The 14,462-nt window shown below is 34.8% G+C and overlaps 1 protein-coding gene across 1 annotated transcript in view; it reads left to right on the forward strand.

The window, feature by feature from the left end:
• The window catches only part of ablim1b (actin binding LIM protein 1b), a 92,523-nt gene that overhangs the window by 66,784 nt on the left and 11,277 nt on the right, over window positions 1-14,462 (forward strand). Inside the window, 7 exon segments of the mRNA XM_073828757.1 lie at window positions 866-924; window positions 3,992-4,069; window positions 4,503-4,661; window positions 8,137-8,175; window positions 9,743-9,778; window positions 10,132-10,261; window positions 13,313-13,360. Of these exon segments, the coding sequence (XP_073684858.1) occupies window positions 866-924; window positions 3,992-4,069; window positions 4,503-4,661; window positions 8,137-8,175; window positions 9,743-9,778; window positions 10,132-10,261; window positions 13,313-13,360 (549 nt within the window).

Consider the following 14,462-nt stretch of genomic DNA (forward strand, 5'->3'; position numbering starts at 1 on the left):
TAACAGGGTTGAAGTTCAAACTAAATGTTATATAAGCTGTTAACAGGGTTGAAAGGTTTTATTTTCTGTCCGTTGTTCATGGATATTGCAATTTTTGTAACTATAGTTTGGGACACGTCTAGTTGTTTGAATAGAGCAATTTTGCAACTTTGTTGCCATAATTTGGGACATGTAGAAATACAGCTGGTTTTGTTGTTTGAGCAAAACTAACTAAATATTTCCCATAAATTATAGAAAAATATTTGCTTGGTAATTTTTCCTTTGATAACTTTGGTAACAGGGTTGAAGTTTAAACTAAATGTTATATAAGCTTTTAACAGGGTTGAATGTTTTTATTTTCTGTTCGCTGTTCATGGATTTACATTTTTGTAACCATGTTACCATAGTTTGGGACATGTCTAAATATAGCTGTTTAAATAAAGCTAATTTTTTCAAATGAGATAAATGGAAAAAAAAAAAAAAACAGTAGTTATTGATACATTTATATTTCCCATAAATTAAAGAAAAATACTTGTTTGACTTGTTTGCTCATTTTTCTTAGGGAAACTTTGGTGAAAGTATTGAAGTTTAAACTAAATGTTACATAAGCTGTTAACAGGGTTGAAAGTTTTTATTTTCTATTCGTTGTTCATGGATATTGCAATTTTTGCAACCCCGTTTCCATAATTTAGGACATGTCTGAACACAGCTGGTTTCAATGTTTTAGCTAAATAAATTATTTCCCATAATTTAAGGGGAAAATATTTGTTTGTTTTTAATTTTGGTAATAGGGTTAAATGGTTGAGGTTGATAAATGAGGTCAAAGAAAAAGAATTCTGATATACCCACCCATACTTCTCTCTCTCGCTCTCTCTCTGTCTCTCAGGTTCTACAGTATGGCATCCAGACTGTAAGAACAACAGTAGAGTGGAAGAGAAGTACAGAGTGAGTATCAATCTATATATCTAAACACATTCTCAGCCAGTCTGTCACTTTCTCAACCCTATCTCTCTCTCTGGATGAGAAAACTTTGCTGAGCTCCTCTCTCATATTATTCCCAGAAACAGCAGTCTACAAAACCCTGGGAGATGTTTAAAATGCTCACATTCTTCCAAGCACTTTTTAAAACCTCCCTCAGTGGCTCCAAAGTTAAAATGAGGTCTCAGGTGCTCCAGCTGAAGCGTTATGTCTGAGAGAATCTATGTGTGTGTTTGTCAGTGAGTGTTTTGTCCATTCTGTTGTGATTCTCCTCCTTAGGCAGCTCGGCAACATCCTAAAGGAAAACCCAGTCCGTTTGATATCTTTTACCCCCAGTCTCAGATTCAGAGCCGGGGCCCAGGTGGCTCTCGGCTGGGCGGTCGTCCCCTGGGCAGTCGTGAGGTTTGCAGTCTTCTGCTCTGCACTCCCTCCAAACTGCAATGCTTCCGGCTAACTCAACTTTCTCAGAGAGTCCTGCTTTACTTCGAAGCAAGACTGAACTGCTGTGTGTTTTTTTTTTTTTTAGCTTCATATTAGTTAACTTATATCCCCCACAGCAAGACTGAATGTGCTTGCTCTCTCCTCCTGCAAGTTAGGTCATAATCCTCATAGAAATTTTTTTAACTTCACAAAAAATAACCTTTTGTCCCACAAAATCAGGATCTGCCTGCATGCATAAGATAGCAAGCAAGGCTGCGAGTAGGCGACTATGGATGTAGTGCTTGAGTTAGATGACCGCTGGCTAATGATTCAGGTGTTTTGTTGAGTATGATGCCATATCCTTTTCCTCCCTTCACAGCCCCTTCCACCCTCAGTAACATCTCTGCACCAATCAGAAAGGCAGGTACTGTATTCTGCTTCTGGCAGCAGATTGGGGAACCCTGAGTGTGTTTTGCAGTTCTTGCCTTTGCAGTCACCCACCAGCAGAGGGCTTTCCGCCCTCGCCAACTTCCCCATAACAGCCTGTGTGTGAATCATTACGCTTTTCACCGCTGCAGGCATGTGGCTCAAGCCCTCCAGCTATCCATTCACCATTACAGGAATGACGGCTGTTTGACTCTTCATGCAGAACCATCTCGGATATGAGCTCACCATGTAGCTAAAAGAACTGGCCTCTCATAGAGAATATTCTTCGTCCAATTTGGGTGTTTTTGCTGACATTTGACCAAGAGTCATATCTGAGGGATTGGCTGCACTGGCTGCATATTGTATGAAATGGAACAGAATGCATCTTGGGAAGGCTTGCATTGGAGTATAAGGCAATATGAGCTAGAAATCCTGTGGCTTTCTAATTTGTGCTGAACAAAAGCCTAAGAATATGCCTCCTTCACCCCAAAATTACAATTTTGTCATCATTTACTCTCGTCATTCATCCTCATGTCTTTAAATGTCTGTATGACTTCCCTTGTGAAAAAGAAGTGTGCTTAGTTAGACTAAACATGCATTTATAGTGTATTTCAGATGTTAAAAGTAGGGCTGTCAAACAATTAATTGCGATTAATCGCATCCAAAATAAGTAAGTGTATTTGTTATGTATATATAAATACACACACATCCATGTACATAATTAAGAAAAATGTTATATTTCTATAAAAAAAGTTTTATATTTATATATGATCTAAATTAGTGTTGGGCAACAATAAATTGCGATTAATTGCAACCAAAATAAAAGTTTTTGTTTATATAATATATGTGTGTGTACTGTGTATATTTATTATGTATATATAAAGACACACATACAGTATATATTTTGAAAATATTTACATGTATATATTTTAATTCATATAATCTATATAATATATAAATATTTTTAATATGTAGACAAAATATTTTTCTTAAATATATACAGGCATGTGTGTGTATTTGTATACACATATATTATGTTCACAAACCATACACTTTTATTTTGGATGCGATTAATCGCAATTAATCGCGATTAATTGTTGCCCAACACTAAAATATATACATATAAATATTCTTTTAAATATATAATTGCATGTGTGTGCATTTATATATACATAATGATAATAATACAAACACACACACGTTATGTAAACATAAACTTTTATTTTGGATGTGATTAATCGCAATTAATTATTTAGCAACCCTACTTTAAAGTACATTTAAAAACTGCACTTTCATTAATGAAATACATTGAAATAGTACACTTTGTAGTAATGTGAAATTAAAATTTTACTTTAAAATGTGTTTTTAAATCATTATGTTTTAATGTGTCGATTTAACGTTAATCTAAATAATTTGTTATGGAAAAAATGTGTTAAAAATGTTTGTTGCATATGCAACTAGACAAGTAAACGTATTTTTATGTAACATGCAAAGCATATGAAAAGTACTTAATTATCATTTTACCAATACTGTTTGAAATTATATTTTATATTTTATAAAATTTATATTTTACATTTAAAGTTAATATATTTGAAATTAACTAAATTGCTAAAGTTATATAAGTATATATAAGTTTCAATAGAAATTACATTATTGTAGTTTACAATGTCAGTACGGCAGTACACTTTGATATAAGAAACTATGTATAAAAATAGAAGTTGTGAAATTAAGATATACTTAAGTGTGTCAAAAACACTCAAAATTACATTTTGAACTATATTTGCAATTCACATTCAACTAAGCATCCAAAAACATTAAAACATTTAAACAAATAACAGTATGTTCCTCACACAAAGCTACTGTATGGCTTGAAATATAGTTCATGATTTACTTTATGACGCTTTAATGGACCTCTTTTGTAGCTTGAAAGTCCCAGTCCCTATTCACTTCCATGTTATGAAAAAGAGCAGCGTGAACATTCTTCAAACGATCTCCTTTTCTGTTCCATTGAAAAACAAAAGTCATATAGATTTGGAATGACATGAGAATGAGTAACTGTTGACAAAACGTTGATTTTTAGCTAAGCTACCCCTTTAAGCTTCCCACTGGCATCTATGAGTGTGTTTAGGAATACGTGTATATATTATTATCCAGCTTATTGCTAACACAACATCTCATTCTCCCGCAGCCCACGAGGTCATCGTCTGAGAGTATCTGTTCGAGACCTGGCTCGAGCATCCCTGGATCTCCGGGTCATACCATCTATGTGAGTCCCACTCATCGGCGCCCCCAATCGTTCCCCGAGTCTGTCAGACCTTGCCACTCAATCCACAACGGATTCTGATGCTGGTATACTCCAGGGTCAATGTAAAATAAGGAGTTTGCTTCAACTTCTCTCCACACTTTGCCTTCACCTTGTATTTGATATCTGTAGCGTCATTTCAGCATGTTACCAAATTTAGAATATCACACTGTTAAGCAAATGTTAAGCCAGGTAGCTTTTCTCATAAGCATGCCTCCAAAAACAACAGCTTTTCATCTGTGTATGTTCACCCTGTGTGATGACCTTTGTGAGAGCTGTAGCTCTGGATGACCTTTGACCTGTGCCCTGACCTCTTCCTCATCAACACCTTTTCTCCCTGTGTTTCTCCACCTATGTGTCCCCTCCGTCCCTGTCCCTCATCCTCTCGTTCCTCCAGGCAAAAGTAGACAATGAGATTATTGATTACAAGGACCTAGCAGCCATCCCCAGAGTCAAGGCCATTTATGACATAGAGCGTCCAGACATGATATCCTATGAGTCTCTCCATTCCACCTCCTCCACCCTGGAAAGACAAGGAAGGCACAGCCCCGGAGAGGTAACCCCAGTCGTAAACTTTTAGTGTCTTTCTAACAAACAAACAAACAATGTGCTATTATGACCTAATATCATATACATAGTAAGTATATAGCCACTGTATGGCTGTGTAGACATTATGATGTCACAGATTTATGTTACTACATTTATTGTCATTTTTTGGACTAGGTGTGGCTTTCATACAAAGAAACCTAAGCCGTTTTACCTCAAATCAGACAGTGCACCTGTCTAAAATTATGTGAACAGCCATACTATATATATTTCACATTTCTGTATTTCAGTATAGAGATTCAGAGAGTCTAGTCAAGTGGTTCTCAACCTTTTTAACCCCTTTAAACTTCATGTTAGCATATATGAATATGACATGATAGTATTTCAAACTGTAATTATGACAAACCTGCTTGCTTATAAAGATTTTATTGATATATTGAATTGAAAAAAAAAATATTCCAAAATGAATGTTCTGGATTCCAGAATTGCATAGTGAAAACTATATTTATTCATGGAAAATAAATCTATAATTTAAGTTAAAATATTAGTTTGTTTTTTAAACTTTTTTTTAAAATTATTTTATGAAATTAATTAATTTGGTTTATTAAATATATTAACCACATTTAACTTTGTGATTTCAGAAGTTATGTTTTTTCTTCAATAAAAACAAAAGTAAATATAGCTGCAAGCAGCAATTAAGGGGCCAAGCACCACAGAAGCAAGCAACCTAGCTAGCATTTGACCAGCAATGAGTAATTGAAGCAATGAGTAAATAAAGCCATTTTAAGATGATTTTAGTCAAAATGGCTTAAAAAATTATAAATGTAACCACTAGTAATATGATTTTAATGGCGTATCACTTTTGACCAATAGGTGGCGCTGTTATTAAATCGATGTGGTGTGCTCTGTGTGAGGTGACAATGGCACACACAAAGTTTGGTGTCAATATGTCAAAGCTTTGCAGAGATACAGCCTCAGACATAGGCTGGCATCATGCCTCAAATTTGTTACGGTGCTATAGGCATGATTCCAGGAAATTTGTTGATGCGTTAAATGAACCGTTTTGTATATCGACACGAAATCCATAACTTTTTGTCAGAATGGTCTGAAGATGATCTGATTTCATTTTCGTAAAAATCAGACAAACAGTCTAGGAGGAGTTCGAAAAGTAAGTTTTCAACGTAAATCAAAATGGCAGACAGGTTTAGCTGGCTATGGTAAAATTGGTTTTCTATGTTCTTGGCATGACCCGAAGAATATATATTTAGACCAGTTTCATTACAATAGGCTAATAAACTCAAAAATTATTAGCATTTTTGGAAATTTCATTATAACTTTTGACCACGCAAAACGTTTTGAGTACAATCAGGGCATGGTGCCAAAGATACATACTAGTTTCGTACGGACACACCAATGTGTTCATAAAATATAGCATTTTATGACAAAATTCTAAATGGCTGACACCCAAATCGGCTGATATGAGATAATTGGGTATGGTTCGATTCGGCATGCTGTACCGAATCAAATAATAGCCTCAGGGTAGCCTCAGGTCATGGTTATTATAAAACAACAAGTTGGTCTCAATACGCTAAAGCGGATATATATTGCAGAGATATAGCCATCCACTTTTGCATGCTTTATATCAAATTCGTTCACGTGTTATTTAAGAACGGTTTGACTGATCAACTTGAATTCCATAACTTTTTGCCAGCATGGTCTAAAGTTGATCTGAGCCAATTTTGGTGAAAATCAGACAAACCGTCTAGGAAGAGTTTAAAAAAGCTATTAAAAATAGTCAAAAAAACTAAGGTCAAATGACACCTTATTGTAAGTGTTACTTGACTGAATATTAAATTTACAAGGTTAAAATGTTAACAATGTAAAAATGTTTATTTTCACTGATTAACTAATTAATCAGTAAAATTAATTAAATTAAATTAACAAGGTTAAATAAATATATCAAATTAACCATAATTCATTTTGTTATTCCAAAAGTTATGTTCTTTAATAAAAACAACAGTTATTGAGTGAAAATAGATTTAGCTGTAAAGCAGATTTACAATTTCACTTTAAATTGAATTATTTGAATATATTAATGTTAATTTATTAATTGAAACACATTAGAGTCTTCGTGCAGCCGCCTTGGATATTAGCTGAGGCCTAAAGGTGGGCCCCGGCCCCCTGGTTGAGAACCGCTGGTCTAGTCACCATTACCAAACCTGAAAGTAGGTTTTGGGCACTTTGGCCCAGCCGCTACCAGACTACACCTATATAACAGACCCAACCCAGCTAATGCCCCATCTTTCTGATAAAACCGTCCCATCCCCAAATCCCCACTCTGTCACAATAACCATAAATGCTCTCTGACCCCTTGATCCCATTAGTGTTCCAAAAAACACTACTGATTGAGGCTCTCAGGCCGCAGACAGAACAGATGTGAGCAAATTTGCTCATTTCTCTGTATGTGATCATGTACATTGCATGTATTCCTGTCAACATGTTAGCTGTATGTCTATGCATGAAGAGAATGTATGAGAGATGTGTTTTTTATTCTCTGTGACTGCTCTTGGGTTCCCTGTGTCTATTAAACGTTGTTCTGCTGTACCCAAAAACGCCTGTGCGCCTTCTCTGTGTAGAGACAGCAGTGTCACAGTGCCACCTGGTGACTAAAATCTAAATCTCACACAGTCGGCGATGATAAAGATGCATGTTTAATTGATATTTCCATTTTTTTTATCTGCATCTGTGGTTGATTAATAGATACAATTATTTAGACTTTTCCTTGACTGTTTCCTTGACTATTCCTTTATACCCGAGTCAGCAACAAGTTCATAGAGTAACCAAACTCAACCCCTTTCCTTCTCTACAGCCTATCAAAGCCTCAGGTGGCAGCCCTCCCAGAGGTAGAGCCACAGTAAGTGTAAGCAGGATAGAGGATAAGGCTGCTGACATAACGCATTAGTTTGTGGATCTCCAACCCAAACTAATAAGAACACAACTAACATATTCATTACCTAATCAAATAAGCATGAACATCTGATGCCTCTTAAAGCTAGTTTCTCTCATCTCATTGGCCGCTGTCTGAACTCTTAACTGAATAGCTGTGTAAGTACTTTGTATTAGTTTGCTAGTGACAGTCACAGAACCCACTGGAAAACTGAAGAATCTTTCAAGCTTCTACGTCAGCCATGGCAACTGTGTAGATTCATGCTCACTCTTAATGAACTGATATGATTTTTCCAGAAAACACAGGCTTACATCTGATCTGTGTCACGTCTCAATCTAGGCTTTAGCATAACATTAGCATCTAACCTTCAAAGCAAACACTGTAAGCGCTTCTTTGCGATTCTTCTTTCACCTTCATTACATTTGTTTAATTTAAAACATCATCCAATGCATGTTGGGTCGCAAAAACCACAGCTGTTTCCATGACGCATAACATAATGTTATTTTTAGTGATTTTAATTCTGTGTCCACATTCCCAGACCCTGCCACAAGACCCCTCCTCACTGTCCGCAGAAACAGTAAGTTGTCAGTGACCTCCCTCTGAACTCTGCCACAGCTGTGGCCACAGTTTTCTCTCTCTTAAATGCACTCATCTTGAAGATGGCACTGAACTTCAGCTGACTCTTAAACACTGGAAGAAGTCCTCTGTTTAATTAATGGCAAGCACTCAAAAGTGTCCTGTTGGAGCATGTGTATATGTTTGTAATGTCTGTCTGTCGTTGTCCCAGCTACAGCAGGGTGAATCTCACAAACATTCTCACAAAATTAAGCTTATTAAGTTTTTTTTTTTGGATTCAAATGTTTGGCGTCAGTAAGATGTTTTTATATCCTACTTTTATTCAGCAAGGATGCAGTTACTTGATCAAAAACTTGTATAATTTGCTAATTATTGGCATTGCTGCTGAAAGTGGTAAATTATTGGGCTGTACTAATCGGTTGGACAGGGAAATACATTTGGAGTACTATAGACTGCCAAAAGTTATAACAAATCAAGGAGATGAAAAGTGCAAAAACTGCCTGAGGAACGAAAGGCGTTTGGCGTTGGGCAAGAGTTTGTGTTTGTTCTTACAATTTCCGGTTTAGGCTAATGTCTTAATTAATACTGCTTGTACGTATCTTTACCACCTATTCATTTTTTACGAAGTCCTTCTCTGTATGATTTAACAGCTTATATATATTAAAATAGCATGTAAACCTTCCCTGTCCACGAAAATGCTCCTACACAATTAAATGAAATCTATTAGGTTTGCTGCTAGCAAAGTGAAAATGAATGGAAAGTGTTGACTGGGGCATTAAATTAACATCATTTTTACAGCGTTGCACATGATAACCAATCACACACGATTCTGTTGAGCTTAGGAATGTAATGGCCAATCAGAGGCGTTCAGGTGAGTCATCGCTGAAACTCAGTTGACTGAATTTCGGACTCTAGCCAGTTCTCTCATCATAAACAACAAAGCGAAGATGTATGTACAATGTAAGTAAGAGATTCATTTCACAGTGTAGACAGCTTCAGTGATTATAACGATAGTTTTGTCTTTTTTGAGAGTGCTTATACTCGCAATAGATCGAAATTAGTGATAATGTTCTTCATGGCTTTTTTTATATAAATCATTCGCCGTTTGAATAACCGCGAAAATGAAAATGTGATAATTAAGTTAGCAGCTTTACAACGTTTTTATTAAATTGTGATCACGTTAAATACAAATTCAGTCCTATTAAAAATGTTATTAGCCTATATGACATCTAGCACCTGCCTAAAAAGATGGGTTTATGATGATGTTTTTATTACTTTTGATCAAGTTAACGCAGCTTCGGATATTTTTTTCATCTAATTTTTTATGTTGTTCTTTTAACTTTGAGGTGACCAGTTTTGTGATATTCACTCGTCAAACAACTTTCCTAATATACAAAGCCACACATCCTTGGTCCTTAAAAGCATATACCACATGATTTAACTTTCTATTCCTAATCGTATTATTTGCTTTTCGTACCTGCTCTATCTAATATACAGTCTCCTATCCACCTTTTAGAACTGATTCTGATGCATACTTACATAGTGCTTTTGTTCCTGTTCTGTTTCAGTCTCCAAGGACATTGTCTCCCACCCCATCTGCTGAGGTTAGAGGCTGTTAATGCTTAGTTTTCTTACTTTTCTTACTTTCTTACTATAAAGCCAATAGTATTTGTCCATTAAACCATGTCCTGAAATGATCATCCATGCAAAGATTTTAATTCTGTCATCATTTAGACACCATTATTGTGAAACACAAAAGAAGATATTTTGAAAAATGTTGGTAACAAAAGGTCTAAAAATATAATTTGGTCACCAACATTCTTCAAAATGTCTAAAAGGTGAGTAAATAATGACAGAATTTTCATTTTCGAGTGAACTGTCCCTTTAATGCATTTAGTAATATAAATGTGTTTTGAACCTTCCTATATGTTATGTTGTGTGTGCTTGTTTACGGTAGGGTTGTTATGACATGAGGGAACGCATCATTCAGAGATCCACCAGTCAGGGCTCCATCGGCTCTCCGGTCTACCACCGGCATAACTATATACCACCTCTGTCCAAGTCGCCTCAGCACTTCCACAGACCAGGTGAGTCAAATAAAAAGATCCAGATCCCCTCTCCATAGGATTCCGATGGAGTGTATGGACGAGCGAGATGTCCTTGCGACAATTTTGGCCTCGCGTTGCCTTTTCTTGCTTTTCGTTTTCTCCTGAGCTTGTAACCTGCCTCCCTTCTCTGCTCACATGTACTCCTTCCATCCTTTTTTCCCTTCGTGCTCCTCCTCTGTTCCTCTTCCTCTTCTCTGAGCGGCCGGCAGGAATGCTGAAGCTCTGCTCCTCTTTGCGCTCCAGCGACACTCGCCCTACATCCCCTTTCCGACATCACTTCCTCCCCCATAACAAAGGTAAGGCCTCTCCCACTGCCCATTGCCCAACCTCTTCGCCTCATTGTCAAATATCGTTCTGTAGACACAAATCCACCCCCTTCCCGCTGAAATGTCTTGACTGTGATTTTTTAGCTTGTAAAGCTGTGCTTTCGGCGGCTCTGAAATTCACAAGTCCTGCAGTTGAAATGCTTTGAATGGCACTCTTATGAGGTCAAGGGCTGCGTTTGATCTGTATATCCAACTGAAGCACATCTAATGCAAGTTGCTAATGCACAGTTTACTAATCACATGCTCATGTGTGTAATATCCCTCTGTCCTCTCCACAGATTCTTTCTGCATAGGTATGTCTTGGCTTCATGGCTGTGTAGAGCATACTTTTTTGAGCAATTTGATACCTGTGGCAGTTTAAAAGCATGCCTGTCATGTGTTTTGACCATTAAGAATTCAGTTCGACATTGAATTAACCAACAGTTATGTGATAATTCATTTAACCAAGTTACTGTGACATCACTAATACTATTATACTAATATCTGTGTTCCAAAACATAGTGAGCTGCCCTGTTGTTTACTGCTTATGTAGGCAGCTGCCTACTTAAGGTGGCATCCTATCTAAAATAAAAAACAAAACAAAAAAAACAGTAAAACCAGTAATTCTGGGTGTCATACATTTGTGTGTCTGTCTTTTATGTATTTTTTTGGTGACAATCAAGTATATCTGACAAATAATTATGATAATATTTTTCATTATTATTATTATGTTACAAATAATAATAATAATTTGGGGGATATACTTTATTGTCATGAAATCAGTGAATATCATAAAACTGTAAAGAAATGTTCTCCTCAAAATTAAAGCAATAAAATAAAAAATAGATCAACTGCATAAAATAAATAAATGAATACTACTGCTACTACTAATTATTATCATTAGCTATTGTTATGAAAAAAGTTGAGTGAATTTCATAAAGCTGTAAAGAAATGTTCTCAAGATTAAAACAACAAAATAAAAAATAAAACAATTTCATAAAATAAATACTTCTACTACCAATTGTTTTTATTTACTCAAAATTAAAAGAACAAAAAAATATTAGTAGTAATAATAATAATAATTAATAATATTATTGTAATTATTCTACTACTAATAATAATTTAGAGGATATACTTGATTGCCATGAAATGTTTTCAAAATTAAAACTATTATTATTATTATTGACTTAAAATTAAAAGAACAAAATAAATAATAATAGCAATGATAATATTTAATACTATTTTAATAATAATAATCATTACTATTATTATTATTGCTATTGTTATTATTATTAATAGTGTTATTATTATTATTATTAATTGTCATGAAATGTTCTCAAAATAAAAACAAAAAAATACATAAATTGCATAAATAAATACTAATAATAACAATAATAATAATTACTATTATTATACTAATAATAATAGTAATAATTTGGGAGATATGGGGGATTGTCATGAAAATAAGTGAATATCAATAAAATCTCAAAATTAAAATATCAAAATTAAAATTACAAATTAAAAGAACTACATTAATATAATTATAATAATTATTATTATACTAATAAAAAAAGAAATAATTTGGGTGATTGTCATGAAAATATGTGAATATCATAAAACTAAAAAGTGTCAATATTATAAGAACAAAAATAATATAATTATTATGATTATTATTATTATTTCTATTATTATAAACATACAATATTGCATAAAATAGTATAATTTTAATTACTCATTTTATCTGATATTAGCATTTAAAGAAGTAAAAGAAAATAAAAAAAAATCAGTCTTAGTTCTCAGTTTTTCCACCTTTTTGAATGAATAGAGATCTTTTACATAGATGTTTACTGTTGCACCTTTTGTAACATCAGGGTGAATGTGATGCCCTGACATGCTCTTTGTAGGCAGCCCACTATTTTTGAAACATGTCCATGTTGCATGCTTACATTAGTTTTCTCACTAACAGTAACTATTAAAAGGATATTCAGTCGTTTTATCATCAGACACAAATTTGATAATTCTGAATGTGGTGGTCGTGAATGTTACCGTGTTTGCATGCTGCTTTCCTGAGGCATTTTTCCTTTTCCAATCTGTATGTCCTTCAACACGTTCTCTTTGTGGGGCCAACCCACACGGTCCAGTCCGTCTCTCTGTCACCTCTCTGTTGAAGCCCTTTTCTGTTCGTCCATCTTTCCGTCAGTGAAGATTTATTCCGGCATTATTCTCTCTTTCTTTCCTTCTTTTATTCTTTCTTTCTTTTTATGTTCTTTTCTTTCTCCCGCTTATTCTGCTCTTCTTGTTTGGAGGCACTGAGCCATCCAGTGGCCGGAGTTCTCCCCTTTCCTCTCGGCCGGCCACCCCGACCCTCTCTCTGACCCCTAAACATTTCCACATCCCAGGTAGGAGCCGGAGCATCATCTCCCTGTTTTTCTTCTCTAGAGCGTTTTTCTGCTTTCTCTCTCTCTCTGTCTTCCTCTATTCTTTCATTTCAATCCCCTCCATAATGCATCTGTGCTTTTTCTTATTTATTGTTTTGATGGTAGATTTTGTTTACCTCTTATGCTGAGTACATGTACTGCCACTAATAATTCAGAAATTTTGGTCATACTTTATAGGCAACACATTTTCCCAAATCATGATCATGATTGATTGGAGTGTCATATTAGTGACTGAGGTTGTATTAAAATATGTTGCTGAAGCTAGATCTTTATTTTCTAATTCACAGACCAAGGCATTAACATGTATAGAAAACCACCAATCTACAAACAGCATGGTATGGTTGCTTAAGCTTATCTATTAATTAGATAATTTTAAGCTCTATCTATCTATCTATCTATCTATCTATCTATCTATCTATCTATCTATCTAATCTGTATTCTTTGGTTCTATCGTCCTGTCAATCTACAATCTTTCTATCTCTTTAATTCTATCATTCTATCATTCTATCTATCATTCTGTCTCTTCATTATCTATCTATCATTCTATATTTCTGTCTATCTATCTATCTATCTATCTATCTATCTATCTATCCTTCTTTCATTTTATCGTTCTTTCATTCTATCATCCTATCGACTATCATTCTATCGTTCTTTTATTCTATCGTCCTATCAACAACAAACAAAAATCGTTCTATCTTCTGTCTATCGTTCTATCATCTGTCTATCTATCTGTCTGTCTGTTTTTCGTTGTCTATCTTTTATCTATTGTTCTATCTATCTGTCAATCTACTGTATCTATCTTTCTATTGTTCTGTTTGTCTTTCATTCTATCATTCTATCATTCTATCTATCTGTCTATCTATCCATCATTCTATCAATCATTCTGTTGTTCTATACCATAAAACAATTATTTTACATGCCAAAAAACTTTTTTGGTGACTGTCATTATGGCGTGTGCGCAAGCATGATTTCTGACTATAGTTTTTATAATTTATATGTATTTGTTTGTTTATGTGTGTTGACTCCATCCATCCATTAATTTGTGATTATGATGCAATGATCACAACCTGTGTTCACATGTAAGTACCATTTGACATCATAAACTTTTCTCATCTCTGAGACTCCTTTTCTTCAATCGCTTCCTTACAACCGACTCACTCATAACAAGAAACTAAAATCTTTTCTTCTTTACTAATCACTGTAAATCTTTGATTCTGCCTTCTAATTGCATGGAGTTAAAGCCTGCCAGACATAACGAATTCACTGACACCTCAGACGACTCTGCTTTGGTCTCTATCTTGCATACTCTGAAAATCTACACATCAGGCTAGTTTCAATAAACTGAACGGCACCTTTTGGACAATTGTGTTAATTGGTTTCAAAATACGGTTTGTATATCTAAATTTTCTGCTTGCTTAATATTACAAAAATCTATAC

This window comes from Garra rufa, chromosome 22, assembly GCF_049309525.1.
Source record: "Garra rufa chromosome 22, GarRuf1.0, whole genome shotgun sequence".
NCBI lineage: Eukaryota > Metazoa > Chordata > Actinopteri > Cypriniformes > Cyprinidae > Garra > Garra rufa.